Source organism: Puma concolor, chromosome E4, assembly GCF_028749965.1.
Source record: "Puma concolor isolate L17-30 chromosome E4, mPumCon1.1.hap2, whole genome shotgun sequence".
Classification (NCBI taxonomy): domain Eukaryota; kingdom Metazoa; phylum Chordata; class Mammalia; order Carnivora; family Felidae; genus Puma; species Puma concolor.
This window is the reverse complement of record NC_141683.1, coordinates 10,338,091-10,352,478: the sequence shown is the minus strand read 5'-3', so window position 1 is coordinate 10,352,478 and position 14,388 is coordinate 10,338,091. Positions and strand designations below refer to the sequence as shown.

Here is a 14,388-nt window from a genome sequence, read left to right as displayed (position 1 = left end):
CTTTTTTTAGGGAAATGAAATATGTATGCAGAACTCTATTCTTAGATATGCAAAGTTTAAATTGTGCTCCCAAAATTGAGTTCATGTATATATCCTCCATCTGTTCTGGATTTTCTGTTCTCTACAATTCCTTATAGCTATCAGAGTGTTTAGTCTTTTCCTTGTCAAATACCAACCAGTTACTAACTTGAATAGCCTCAGGGGGATGATGGATTTGCTTCTTGACCAAAGAATTTGGTATTCATAACCCTCCTTTGAGCAATTAACTGCTTCACTGACCAAGGGAAGGTTACATGACCTGCAGTGGACATGGGAGACAGGGAGATGTGCTCCTGGGTTCCTACTGAAGTGAATTATTTGAAGTGGCTGCAGTTTTCTGAAGGGTACAGTAAACTGGATCGACTTCCTTGACAACTCTCATGTTCTCACTGCAGTTCTGAGGGTAGGAGCCATTGCCCCCTGTCCCTTCACCCAGGCCTCCGTCCATAGTGACAGTGAAGAGTAGCATGGCCCCCTGCTTCCCTGTGTCATTCACATGGTCCTGACATGTCCAGTGCAAAAGCCCTAGCCTTTGGAATTTCATGTGTTTTAACATTTCAGTTGCAGCAAGAAATCAAAGATTGGAGTAAATCACATGCTGAGCTCAGTGAACAAATTAAATCATTTGAGAAGTCTCAGAAAAATTTGGAAGTAGCTCTTACTCACAAAGATGATAATATTAACGTAAGTTTATTCTCTTGAATACATGCCTAATTCTCATGAACTCCCACGAAATCTTTTTGAGAGGCTCTTTCTAATACCCCTTTGCTTTTTTTCTAGGCTTTGACTAATTGCATTACACAGTTGAATCGCTTAGATTGTGAATCTGAATCTGAGGGTCAGAATAAAGGAGGAAATGAGATGGATGAATTAGCAAATGGAGAAGTGGGAGGTAAGATGGGTTTCAGGGAGGTTGGACCTCTTTTTGTGTTCCTGTCTTTAAGTACACCACTGCTCTTTTTGGCTGAGTGAACTTCCTCGTAAGTGTTAGAGTTGTAGACGCAAATCACTGGACTTGTGCACACGTTTGTGTGCATTGGGCAGAGGTGGGTGGCGGGGCGTGGTATAGCAGTGGGTGTGCCGTGAGCACAGACTCTGCTTTTCCATCTAGAGCAGCATAGTCGTGACTCCCCCTCCAAGTACTGAGCACTGAATAGCAGGAGAAATTTATTTCTCAGTGCCGTGGAGATGACATTTAAATTTAGTGCCCATCATCTGTGTAGCTTTGCAGTTTTAAGGCCTACAACCAATTTTAGGAGCACTGAGGTGGTGGGAGCCATAGACTACTTGAGACCCAGAGAGTGGAGCTAAAGGGTAGCAGTGTTTACTGATGAGGGACATGTTTCTAGACACTTTTTCAAGTTGGATATTGCTTGCATAGTGGGTGTTTTCAATTACACCTGGTAGCAGATTCAAGGGGAGAACAGGACAGTAAGTCTTTCTAAATAAGATACCTGAGGGGCACCTGGTGGCTCAGTTGGTTACGCGTCCAACTCTTGATTTCAGCTCAGGTTATGATCTCACAGTTTGTGGGATCGAAGCCTGCATCAGGCTCTGTGCTGACAGTGAGGAGGGAGCCTGCTTGGGATTCTCTGTCTGTGCTTCCCCTGCCCCCTCACCCCTCCTCTACTCGTGTGTGTGTCTGCGTGCATGTGCGCGCACATGCTCTTTCTCAAAACAAACAAGTAGATTTAAAAAATAATAATAATAAATAAGATACCTGACCTGAGAGAGAAGAGCCTTCATTCACGCATCCCTTCTTGTTTGAGAATGGGACAGATACCATTTTTCTTGTGCAAACTAGGGATTTACTTTTTGAATCTAAGTTTGCAATTCTCTTAAAAGTCATGGAGCCTCATCAGTTGTATTGGTTAATTTGGTTTTCCTTTGAATGTTTGAATACTGTAATTGTTTACTTTTGGAGAAATCAAGAAAATATACTTAAAAAGCAAAGGAGGAAAAAGCAATTAAAGCGTTTTGTATTTTAGGTGACCGGAATGAGAAGATGAAAAATCAAATTAAGCAGATGATGGACATTTCTCGGGTATGATCTTTTTTGCGGAGTACCATGAGTGCCTGTGAATTCTCACTGTGCCTCCCTTGTAAGACTATGTCTCTCTTTTGGAATTTTTAGACGCAAACTGCAATATCAGTAGTCGAAGAGGATCTAAAACTTCTACAATTTAAGCTTAGAGCCTCGATGTCTACTAAATGCAACCTGGAAGGTAGGCTGCTTCCTGAGAAGAAGGTGCTGCGTTTCTTACCCCCTCTCGCATCCCTCCGCCCCCAGTTTGCAAGTCCCGTGTGCACACACAGCCCAGCTGTTTTATCCTTCACAGACCAGATAAAGAAATTGGAAGAGGAGCGCAGTTCGCTGCAGTCGGCCAAAGCCAGCCTGGAAGGCGAATGCAAAACCCTGAGGCAGAAGGTGGAGATTCTGAATGAACTGTATCAGCAGAAGGAGATGGCTCTGCAGAAGTAAGATGCTCACGCCTCGCCCTTCGCTGTTGTGTCGTGTTGTGTGAGCAAACGTGGGACTCCTGGACAGAATTCTGTCTTTTGTGAACATTATTTGTGGGGCTTTGCCATCGTAGTTAGTAGAGATTGGTCTCTGTCTCTTTTTCGTTTCCCATAACTTGCATTTTTCTTCCATTCCAATCAGTCGTCTGAAATTGTGGCCGGCGCAGTTTCCCAGTGCCGGTGTCATCGCTGTGCCTGCTGTGTGGAAACCCACCTGCTCCCTGTCGTGGCTCCACCACGAGCTTCACTTTGTTTTTTTGTGGCATTTAAGGAACTGTGATCTGTCCTGTGTTTGGTCTACTACTTCTTAATATATAGACTTTCAGAATCCTGAGTGATTTGTAGGACATGATGTTTAGTAGAATAAATGTTCCAGAAGGAATATTTAGTTATAGGAAGGTGTTCTAAGTTTTGGACTTCATATAGTCAGATGCTCACATTAAACTTTACACAGTGTAATTGTGGCAAGGACGTTTGGAGTTTTAAATCTCGAAATACCGGATTGGTGTGTAGGTTTAGGTATTAATCTCCTGAAATCTACAGATTTCAGATTTGGAGTTAGGTGTGTTTTGTGAAAGACACTTTTGTAGTTCATTTTACGTTTTCTTCTCCACGAAAATACCCGCATTCTCTAAAAATAGCTTGTCAGTGGCAGTTGCCATATGGGTTTGCTCCTCTGCTTTACTCTTCGGCATATCCGGGATTTCTGAGAAGGCTTGTCCTGCTAAGCATACTTCCTCTTTTTGAAATTTAAGCTCAAGCTGCTATTGCCTGATGCCATTAAACATGGAAACCATACCACTGATGTTTTCTCTAACTCCTGGCTCACCACACAATCAGTTTAGATTTTCCAAATTTCTTTCAGGCCAGCCCTCTAAATACCTGGCCTCTTTCAGAGAAATATCTCTCATTACGTTACTTTTGTCAAGAGCACTTCTCTGCCACCAGAAGTAATCTGAATGTCCTAAACGGCAGTTGTTTTCTTGACGATCGTCATCGTGGCACTACTTTATTCCGTTCGTCCGACATGCGCAGAGTCACCATGCCTGGCTTGTACCCCGCTCTTCCTCCCCATATCCTCTTCCCTGCCAGTCCCTGACTCGTCACCTCTTCCCACTTTCCCTTTCTTGCACCCCCTCCTCCAGGCTCCGATGAATTCTGTCTCAGCCCAGAGTGAACTTTCTAAAACGCGAGTCTTCGTGTCCTCCTGTGCTTACAGTCTATGAGAAATGCTCCACTGTCTTGTGGATCGGTGCAGGACTGTGTCGCGGGCACGTGGGGCACTGCCCTCAGTTGCAGGGAGCTGCCTCTCGGGTGCATGTCTTGTAGCGACGTGGGGCACGTCCTGCCCTGTGGCCGCTTGGAGCCTGTGTGCGCTGCTTTCTCTGCAGTGAAAGGTCCTTTGGCAGTGTTTCCCCCTGGCAGCCTCTGCCTCCCGAAAAGTTCATGTTCCTTCAAATCTTTTCCGACGTGAGTTGTAGCAAGAGACTGGGGGAGACTGGGGGAGTGCCCATCTTTTCTTCTAACGTAACTCCTAAATATATGTTTAGATTTAAATCTACCTGTTGCTGTTTGCTTTCTATTGATGGCCTGTTCTGTGTTCTTTTGTTTCTTCCTTCTTTCTGTCTTTGGGGTGTTTGGATATTTTCAGTAATTCTGCTTTTCCCCTGTGTCCACTGGGTAGTTACAGGTTGCCATTCCCCTCTCCAGCTAATTACCCGAAAGACCACACCATACACCCTGAACTTGTCGAAGTCTGACCTGAATTAATGGATTTACCTCTTTCTGGGCTTTAGCACCTGCCTTAGATGCTGTCCGAATAATTCTCTAGACACCTACCCTTCACAGATGTTTCTCCTGTCTTGTTGCACTGCCTTCTGGCCAGTGTTCCTTCTGTCGATGCACAGATTCATAGTTCTGTGGTTCTTCGTTGTCTGCACACCTGCAGTCTTTCCTTCGGGGTCGTGTTCATTCTACTTGAAGGACGTCCCTTAGTGGCAGATTCGATCGGTGTGTCTGAGCGTGTCTCCGTTAGGGCCCCCCCCCCCCCCCCCCCCCCCCACCGCATGCACAGCCGCTTGATGTCATCACTGTAGAAGCAACCAGGTACTTGCCGGTTTTATAGTCTCTGTGAGGAGTCCAGGATCAGGCTTCTTTTCCTTGTTCACGCGTCTCATCCCTTCCCTCGTTGCCCTTAGTCATTCTTTCTGACTTTCAGCAGCTTTACCGGGAGGTGCTCAGGTCTCCCTGCTTCCCTGCCCTCCCCCATCTCGTGTGCGTTTATGCTGCTTGGGGTCGTAGGCACCTCTTGATTTGGGGGTCCTTTTGTATTCTGCCTCATCCTGTCTTCTTTTCAAATTCCATTTACACTGTTTTTTATGATCTCCCCTGTGTCCCCTACATTCTTACCAGGATTTGCTTCATTCTGGATTGGTTTTTACCTGCCCTGTCTCCCAGTGTGCTAAAAATCTCACTTTGCTTGCCAGATCAGCTGCTGAAGTCATTCATTCAGTTCATGTCAGTGACTGTGTTTCAGTTTTATAGTTTCTCTTCTGTTAACATCTGTTAATTGTGACTTTTACTTTCTTGAATATGTAAGGCATAATTATTTTGATGTGTGTGTAATGATTCCCATGTGTGGATACCTGATGGGTCCATCCCTCGTTTTTTAGATTTTGATCTTGATGTCTTGTAGGGTGCCCGGTCAGTGATTGAGAGGCAGAAATTGTGTATTAATTGTAGAGGAAATGAGAGGGGTGATGTGATTTTCCTACAGAAAAGATGGGAGTTTATTTCTAGCACGTGGTCATTTGATTTTTTTTTTTTAATTTTTTTATTTTTTTATTTTTTTTTAACCTTTATTTATTTTTGAGACAGAGGGAGACAGAGCATGAATGGGGGAGGGTCAGAGAGAGGGAGACACAGAATCGGAAACAGGCTCCAGGCTCTGAGCCATCAGCCCAGAACCCGACGCGGGGCTCGAACTCACGGACCGCGAGATCGTGACCTGGCTGAAGTCGGACGCTTAACCGACTGCGCCACCCAGGCGCCCCATTTGATTTTTAATACAGTCAGCAATTCAGATCCTTTGGAAATGGCCTCATCCCTTCAAAGGACACTGTATTGCCTGTCTGCATAGCTCTTTCGAGTCTCAACCCAAACCCTAGGGCTTTTACTGGGGGTCTCTGTCATTGGTAACCTTGAACTCCACTTATTTTTCTTACAACCCAGGGTCCGTTGAAAGCTATGCTCAGTCTCCTTAGGTCTCTGTTGTCTTCAGTGTGTGGGATGAACCTGGGGAAAAGGTGGCTTCAGATACCAGGCTTTCTTGTAATTCTGAGATTCCTCTTCCTCCTGGTACTTGGTCTCATATATTCACTTGTTAGCTAATACATTAGCTCTCTGATGCCTCCAGGCACATTTTTTATGTTTTTGTCCAGTGTTCTAATTGTTCTCAGTATTCTCAGACCAACTCCTTCATCACTGGAAAAAACATTGACTCATCTTTTCTCACATCTCTTCCTAAGCCAGAGACAGGGATTTTCCTCTTGTTATGTGCATCTTTTACACGGTAAACTGTGAGCTTTGTTAGTGCAGGGAGAGTACTTTGCTCATACTTTTGACTTAGCGTCTTACTAGGTAACCAATATATCATAGCCACTCATACGATATTTTGCTGAGTATTAAGTATAAAAGAATATATACACCTTTCTTTCCTGTTATTAAACCCTTTATAGCTCTTCTCATTTTGCTTCTGATTCATAGAAATTTAAGTTTCAAGTTAAGTGTTTTTTGAATTAGACTTATGGGCAAAGATGTACAAGGGCAACGAGAAAAGCATTTTTATTTTTATGTTTTTTGAGAAAGAGAGGGCACAAGTGAGTGAGAGGGAGAGAGACAGACTCTCATGAGGGAAGAGAGGGAGAGAGAAGTGGGGCTCACCCGATGCAGGCCTTGTGCTCACCTGAAGTACGGCTTGAACTCATAAACTGAGATCATGACCTGAGCTGAAGTTCTATGCTTAACTGACTTGAACCACCCAGGCGCCCTGAGAACAGCATTTTTTTTTTTTTTTTTTTTTTTTTTTTTTTTAAATTTTGTTTTTCCAACGTTTATTCATTTTTGGGACAGAGAGAGACAGAGCATGAATGGGGGAGGGGCAGAGAGAGAGGGAGACACAGAATCGGAAACAGGCTCCAGGCTCTGAGCCATCAGCCCAGAGCCCGACGCGGGGCTCGAACTCACTGACCGCGAGATCGTGACCTGGCTGAAGTCGGACGCTTAACCGACTGCGCCACCCAGGCGCCCTGAGAACAGCATTTTTAAACCTTTAAACATTGCTGCCATTGCGGTCTGTTTTATAGATTAACATCTTGAGTTTGGAGGTTAATTGGATTAAAACCAGTTTCCAGTAGGTAATATCCTGATAATGCAACATCTGGGATTCTTTATCTATTTTATTCACTAGACATTGCCAGTTCTGAGATTGTTCTCAAATCACAATTCCGCTGAAATAGGTGGTAGGTGTTCCATATCTGAAGTGTGGGAATGTTCTGTGGTTAATTGCACAGGTTACAAGACATGTTCTAAAAGGCCTTCTTTGGCCGACTCTCTTATCGTGGTACCCGTCTCGGATTGAGAAGCAGTCCTTCCATGATAGCAATAAGGAAAGTGACTAGGTTTCCTGTGGTAGAAATAAGTAATGATCGCTTGCTTTACCTGAATCTTACCTGTGTGAGGTTGAGCAGCCCGGGCCTTCCACAGGGAAGTGGGCTTTCACGGTGTTAAGCACAAGAAACTTGTCCCTGGGCATGTAGAGTTTTTGACATTTCTTTACTGGTGAGTGAAGAATTACGAGACATTAGAAAGTGCAGGTGATTTGCCAACAGGCTAGAGATTGATTTTTTTATCCTTGAATGGCAGGTTTGAGCTCTCTCCTGACTTTGTACGTCTGCTGTGTGTTTTAGAGAGGAGGGGAGGTGATGTGTGCTTAGAGGCATTCAGGCCGCTGGGAAGACAAACACTTTGGACTGACGACCGATTTTGTCTTAGGAAACTGAGTCAGGAAGAGTATGAGCGGCAAGACCGAGAGCAGCGGCTGTCAGCTGCGGATGAAAAGGCGCTTTTGGCTGCAGAGGAAGTAAAAACGTACAAGTGAGTTCAGCTTCGAAAGAGGGGTCAGCGACTGGGGAAACTACTGTTGGCTTCTTAAAAAACCATATTACAGTGTGTAGAACAAAGTAGCCCAGAACATAAATAAACGGTCAAAGGGTGTAAGTACAGTTAATTCATGTGAGGAAAAAAAAAAGTTTAGGTTAACAAAGGAAAAGACGTCACATTAACAGACATTTCTTTATACCCAATACTGGCAAGACCGTAAGGGAACTTGGTTCGTGCCAACGGTTCCGGGGGGTTTTGTGTGCTGGAGTAATTGTTTTCGGAAGGCCGTTTGCTGTAATGATGTAGCAGAAATCATGAAAGCGATTGTGCCATTTGATAGACTCGGGGGTGGCAGCTCGGGGAGATCTTCCGTGGCTATGCTTAATGGAGGAGAAAGATATCTTTAGCAGGATTGCTTGAGAACATCGAGGAGCAGTCGGGAAGATTAGCGTATCAACTCAGAATCTCCAGCCGGTAAATAGTAGGGAAATGAATATTAGTTTTGATCATCTTATGCTCTTCTTATGACCACGAGGCTGTGGATGGAGCCCGGAGCCCGCAGGAGTGCAGGTGTTACAGTCAAGGGGGTATGGTGAGACTGTTGAAACTATTCTTTAGTTGCACTTTAATTGATAAACGCAAGTGTGATTCTTAGGCGCAGAATTCAAGAAATGGAGGATGAATTACAGAAAACCGAGCGCTCGTTTAAAACCCAGGTAATTACCGTACTGTCCTAGAGCTGCAGAATTCTTTGGTATCTAGTGGACTGTTGTAGTGCCTGTTAAACGAGTCCCTAAACACAGCTTTTGATGTGTTGTCTTTTCCAGATTGCTACTCACGAGAAGAAAGCTCATGATAACTGGGTAAGACTTGTTTTTCCTTTCCTTTATTTTGTGTGTGGCCCACCACAACTGATTTGGATCTTGTTTTCTCCAACAGCTCAAGGCTCGTGCTGCAGAAAGAGCTATCGCTGAGGAGAAGAGGGAAGCTGCCAACCTGAGACACAAGTATGGGATACTGAATTGTGTTTTCAGTGCGTTTTAGGGTTATTAAAGGCTGTGCTTCTGGTGATCGCATGGGGGAATTTTGTATTTCATGTGTGAGTCCATTTTCCCTCCGCATCCAGGTTACTGGAATTAACCCAGAAGATGGCAGTGCTGCAGGAAGAGCCCGTGATTGTGAAGCCACGGCCGGGAAGACCCAGCGCCCAGAACCCTCCATGGAGAGGTAGCAGCACTTTGAAAGGGCAGCTCTCGAGGTTTTGGTCAAAACGTACAGAAATCACATTTTATTTCTGTGTGTCTTAGTTACGATGCCCTAGAAGTAACCCCAAGAACTCAGTAAAGAAAGGTGGCCTCAGAGTGGTAACAGGGCACTGTCATCGTCAGGTCCTCTGAGCCAGAACGGCTCTTTTGGTCCATCTCCTGTGAGTGGGGGGGAGTGCTCCCCTCCCCCGACGGCTGACCCGCCTGCCAGACCGCTCTCTGCTACCCTCAATCGAAGAGACATGCCTAGAAGTGAATTCGGTGAGCATTCACATTTTACCTCGCAGTAAACTGTGTCTCCTAGAGGTTTTCCCCCCATCTTTTGAGAATTCTAATGCAAACAACATTTTAGAATTTGGGTCTGCTCGGTATAGAGAAAAAGAATTCTTAATTTGTCTTGCTGAATAAATAGTCTGCTGTAAGATCTGCTTTAGAACAGAAAGAGTTTATTATTATTAACATTAACGTAACATATAAATACATAAAAATATAGACCATGTAACGATAAATATCATTTTTTTGCTTTTGAATTCTTCACTGCAAAGTATAAGCCTTTATCTTTAAATTTCTATGGGGTTCCTCCCTGGAGTATTGTAAAAGTAACTATAAAAGACTTTATAATTTATAGCCCATTAATATACGATGCTGTACCTATTTCTTACAAATACGTCTGTAATGCTTGGCAAGGTACGGAGGTCAGATTACACACACTGAAAACCGTCTGTGTGTGCCGCTGCGGCAGGCCTGTAGCCCGAAGTCCCTGCCGGTGCTGTTAACGTATGTTTTCTTGCTGTTCTTTCCGTCAGACAGCTCGCCTTAACCCTTTCAGTCTGTTTGTAAGTTTGGGATCTCCCCTCATGTGTATTAGGAGACCCGTTTTTAATGTTGCTTTCTAGGTAGAGTTGAACCCTGACCTGTCCACAATTGGTCCGTTTCTTCTGAAAAACCCATACAAGGGCTCTGTTCTTTCTCTCTCAAGGATCAGTGGACGGGCCTCCACCTCGTCCTCGATGGTCATCTGAGGCATCTGGGAAACCCTCTGCCTCTGGTAAGGGATCTGAGTGTGTTTAGAGTCTAAAATCCGAGGGTTTCTTACTCTTCCTCGGGGCGAAGATAAGGCAGGATAAATCTAAGTCCTTTCTCTGGCCTTCAGCAGATCCAGGACCCGGTGCAGCTCCCATGGCGAACAGCAGCTCGAGAAGCTCTTCCCCTACTAAGGTGATGGATGAAGGCAAGGTAAGTTCTGCAGGTGTTCTGAGTCGTAACTAGGTATTTCAGCAAACACTGAACTTCTGCAACATCCTCTCTCTGCATCATCCATCTGTGTGCCTGTTACATCTGTAGTATCTCATTTATTTTTTTAAAAAGCAAACTGTTGCCCAAGACCCCGAAGGCCCCTCAGCTCCCAGCATTCCATCTGTGGCTGAGCAGTCAGTAGTAGTAAGTACTTAGAGGTTGAGGACTGAACTGAGCTTGTACTTGGTGTATTCCTGGAAGGGAAGCAGACACTAATCTGCTTGGCTTTAAATTGCATGGCAATATTGATCTTGTTGTTTTTGACTTGAAAGTGTTGCTGGGTTGCTGAAATCTGACTGGTTGCTTTTTCCTCCTTTTTCCTGTTTTGGTTAGGCTGTTCACCTGTTCAGAACATCTCTTGTAATGAACTAAAGAATGTGGAAAGCCCCCACTCCAGCTTTGCATTGTGTGTGCCTCGGCGTTAAGTGTTGTGAGGCAAAGGAAAGTAACTCTATATAGAATTCACCGTCACACCAAGTGTGGCATTTAAGAATATCTCCAGTTGTATGCTAGGCAGACGCTGTCTTGAGTAATCTGAAATTATGGACTGGCAAGGGAAGAATGTTTGCTGCAGGTGAAATCCTCACCGGTGGAGATCCGTCCTTACCTGCCGTGTGGGTTTCCAGCAGTACCCTTCGGTTACGTTCACACGAGCGTGTTCTCTACCAGAGCCGCACCGGTCCTCACGGTGCTTCTCTGTGTGGAAATCAGAGTATGCGTGATAGTTTAGAATTTCCAACCCAGTTTCCCACAGGAAAGGAGGTCAGGGTCTCTAATGAGAAAGCACAGCATTACTGGTGAATGAAGGTAAATATGAGAGCTCCACCTGCCTCCCTGTATGGAGAACATTGCTTCTCTAAGTTTCCGTGCAGGCCTCGAGGGACATGCGTCTCTTGAGGTCTTTTTGTCCATGGGCAGCTTGAAGAAGATCTGAAACCCTGGAGTAGACTTCAGAGAGTAGAGGCCCCTTTGTTAGGTTGGGGGAGCAGAAGTGCCGGTAGGCGGGGAAGGCCAGGCAGACGTGATCCTGAATGGCAGCCTGGCTTTTTACATGCTGTGTGGCCTTCAGCAAATTAACACTTTGTGTCTCTGTTCCTTCATGTCTAAAACAGGATGTTCATACTTGGAGATTGAGAGACCTGCAGATTAAATACATGAAATGGAAGGCACTCTGAATGGTGGCTATGGTCACATGTGTAGAAAGCGGATTTTACATTGCCCCTTGTTCTGTCCGTGCTTAGTATGGAAATAGTGCCCTGTTGTGGCAATGGGAAGGACATGGGGGTGAAGGGGTTGCCCTAGGAATAGATTGTGGTGTTTATGGTAGGATTTCTTAGCAGTCACCTCTGGTAATGTCCTTCAGCAGTCCTCTTGCTTTCTCCGCCTTGCGTATTCCAGCAGTAATAGGACAGGGAAGGTGTTAGCTCCTGGGTCATCCCTTTAACCTGCCTGAGCTGCCAGTGGGAAGAGACGGGAGGGGTAAAGCTTTGTCACACTGGTTGTCCTTTGGACAGGTGCCTGACCTCTGCTTCATTGGGTCTCAGCTTTTATTGGTGTTGGTGCTTGTGTGTGTTATACCCGAGTCTTCCAGAATTTTAACTGCTTCTGCTCTGCAGGTTCCTATGGCTGCAAAAGGGCCTCCTCCTTTCCCAGGGGTGCCCCTCATGAGCTCGCCCGTGGGAGGCCCTCTACCACCCCCCACTCGATACGGACCGCCACCCCCGCTCTGCGGGCCTTTCGGGCCTCGGCCGCTGCCCCCACCATTTGGTACGGTAATTGAATGGTAGTAATTGACTTGTAGAGTGGAATTCGTCTTTTCTCTCTGTTCCTTGTTGAAATTTTAATAGTGGCTTTTACAGGGCCATCTACTAAAAGGGCAAAGCGAGCTGAGTACGCTTTTTTTTGGGCACGTGGGGGGCTGCACAGTCCCCCTATACGGAGATGGGCAGTAGGTATCTCGTAGATCAGAGAGATTTCTAGAAAGCCAGAAATACTACTTCTGCAGATGGATAGAACTCCCTCTCCCAGCTCAAGAGTTTACAGTGTCCTCTGGACCACAGGCATCGGTCAGGAAACAAAGCTTGTAATCACCACGATGGAAGGATATGCAGGGGATCATAGACGATAGGAGAGAGAGATTGAACCTTCAGTCCCCACCTTGGAAATTAGGGGTAGGGCAGCTTAGCTCTAAGAAAAGGGAGGATTTGGGGGGTGGCCGGAAGGCCTTTCCCCGGTGGGGCAGACTTCCTGGGTCTGGTGGTGTGTTGGGTGGATGCTGAGCTACCGCCTTAGGTTTTGACACGGCAGCAGACAGTGAGATGGTCCTGTCACACTTCTTTGTTGCAGTAAAGCCCTTATTTCAGTCTGTCTTCTTGCTGTGACACACGGTGCTTTCAAGTACAAACCAAGCCCTTGTGAGACAGAGCTGGCAGAACTGTGGGACAGAAAACACACAAGCTAGGTCGAGGCACTTTGCCTCCTGCCTGAAGTGCGGGTGCCGCCACCCGGCTTCTCGAGTTGTGAGAAATTAAAGACTGACGTGCCCACGTGTGTTCACATGCTTTTACGTGACTTATTCTTTCCAGGTCCTGGCTTACGTCCACCACTAGGCTTGAGGGAATACGCGCCGGGCATTCCACCTGGGAAGCGGGACCTGCCTCTCGACCCTCGAGAATTTCTCCCGGGACACACACCTTTTAGACCTTTAGGCTCTCTTGGCCCGAGAGAGTACTTTATTCCTGGTACTCGACCACCACCGCCAACCCACGGCCCCCAGGATTATCCGCCTCCACCTGCTGCAAGAGACTTCCTGCCTTCTGGCTCCAGAGATGAGCCCCCCGCTGCCTCGCAGAGCAGCAGCCCGGACTGTTCACAGGCTTTAAAACAGAGCCCGTAACTCTGACCTCTGACGTTCAGTCTGAGAGAAAGTGGGCTGGGCACATTGGTTACGGTAAAGGATTTCATTGGCTTCAGAATCCAGAAGTTTATTTTAAAAGGTATGTTTTTAGAACCAAGCTGCCCTGGCAGTGTGCATTTTTGAGCCAAACAATTGAAAAATATCATTTCCCCTAAATAAAAACCACCTCATAAGCTAGAGCCTTCTGACAACCTTGAAATGTGCAATAAAGAATACCTGTGTTCTAGTTAACGTAGCACGTAACTGCTCCATGATTTAGAGTCCTGAGAAATATGAACATTTCCTGTGGAAATGCTAGAACATGTATTTCCATTTATTATCCTGTTTTTAGTGTGCACCAGTTGAATACAGAGCAATGGTGTTTATAAGCTTGGTTTTTTAAAATATCTGGTCACAAAGACTGTTACGCTAAAAATGTTTACTAAAAGATCATTAACTCTCCCTTCTTGCTGAAGTTCTTTGTAGTAATAGTTCATAAAAATTTGGTTATTAGTATTTCCCAAGTGTCTGTCGATTCATTGGATTGCTTTCTCACGAGGACTGTGCCATCTTGGAACCACGTAAACATGGGCTCCCAGAGCTGGAGTCGTGAGCTGGCAGCAAGCTCCCTGCTGCTCACTGTGGGGGAGGGGGGGGGGTCAGCCTAACGTCCCCTGGGAACACCACAACCGCGCGTCTCCCTTGACCTTCAGGGAGGCCTGTGGGCCCTTACTGTACGGCATCCGTGTGCTTTCCGGTGACTTTTGTTGCCTGGGTGAGAATGCTTTCCTGAGGATGAGTTTCCATCGGGGAAGAGTCGTCTGACCTGATGTTACCTTTACCATTCTTGCTTTGAGGGTGCAAAACAGAAAACTGAACAGGATGTGTTGTGACCATAAGAAGGAAATTTCTTTTTAAAAAAGTAAAATGTAATATTTCTCCCATCCTTTGCCTCTGGTTTTCAAGGAATATGGGGGAAAAGATCAGAAGAGGGCACTACTCTGAGAAAGGGTGGTTTAGGACCTCAGTTCTTCCTGTTGATTACCAACCACTCCCACATCAAGACTGGAATGATGGCACTTAAATTTGAAAATCGGTAAGCCTACGAATCTGGGATTATGCCACATTTAAAGTCCTAACTATCCCCGTTTCTATGCCACGTCTTTGAAACAACGTTTACGATTTAATCAAAATTAGAAAAGGCTGGTATTC

At 45.6% G+C, this 14,388-nt stretch overlaps 1 protein-coding gene across 8 annotated transcripts in view; it reads left to right on the top strand.

Moving 5' to 3' along the window:
- MIA3 (MIA SH3 domain ER export factor 3) overlaps window positions 1–13,692 on the top strand; it is a 55,924-nt gene extending 42,232 nt beyond the window's left edge. For 2 of the 8 annotated variants that reach the window (XM_086694804.1, XM_025927815.2), the window contains 16 exons: window positions 601–723; window positions 820–931; window positions 2,028–2,083; window positions 2,174–2,264; window positions 2,379–2,517; window positions 7,612–7,713; window positions 8,375–8,435; window positions 8,547–8,582; window positions 8,659–8,726; window positions 8,846–8,946; window positions 9,108–9,245; window positions 9,964–10,032; window positions 10,141–10,220; window positions 10,353–10,424; window positions 11,897–12,047; window positions 12,866–13,692. In XM_086694804.1, the coding sequence (XP_086550930.1) occupies window positions 601–723; window positions 820–931; window positions 2,028–2,083; window positions 2,174–2,264; window positions 2,379–2,517; window positions 7,612–7,713; window positions 8,375–8,435; window positions 8,547–8,582; window positions 8,659–8,726; window positions 8,846–8,946; window positions 9,108–9,245; window positions 9,964–10,032; window positions 10,141–10,220; window positions 10,353–10,424; window positions 11,897–12,047; window positions 12,866–13,176 (1,710 nt within the window). In that variant the 3' untranslated portion in view covers window positions 13,177–13,692. Of the gene's footprint in view, window positions 1–600; window positions 724–819; window positions 932–2,027; window positions 2,084–2,173; window positions 2,265–2,378; window positions 2,518–7,611; window positions 7,714–8,374; window positions 8,436–8,546; window positions 8,583–8,658; window positions 8,727–8,845; window positions 8,947–9,107; window positions 9,246–9,963; window positions 10,033–10,137; window positions 10,221–10,352; window positions 10,425–11,896; window positions 12,048–12,865 lie in introns of all 8 variants that reach the window. The other 6 variants (XM_086694807.1, XM_025927816.2, XM_086694803.1 and 3 more) reach the window with 5 other exon arrangements.
- The last annotated feature ends 696 nt before the right edge of the window (window positions 13,693–14,388 follow it).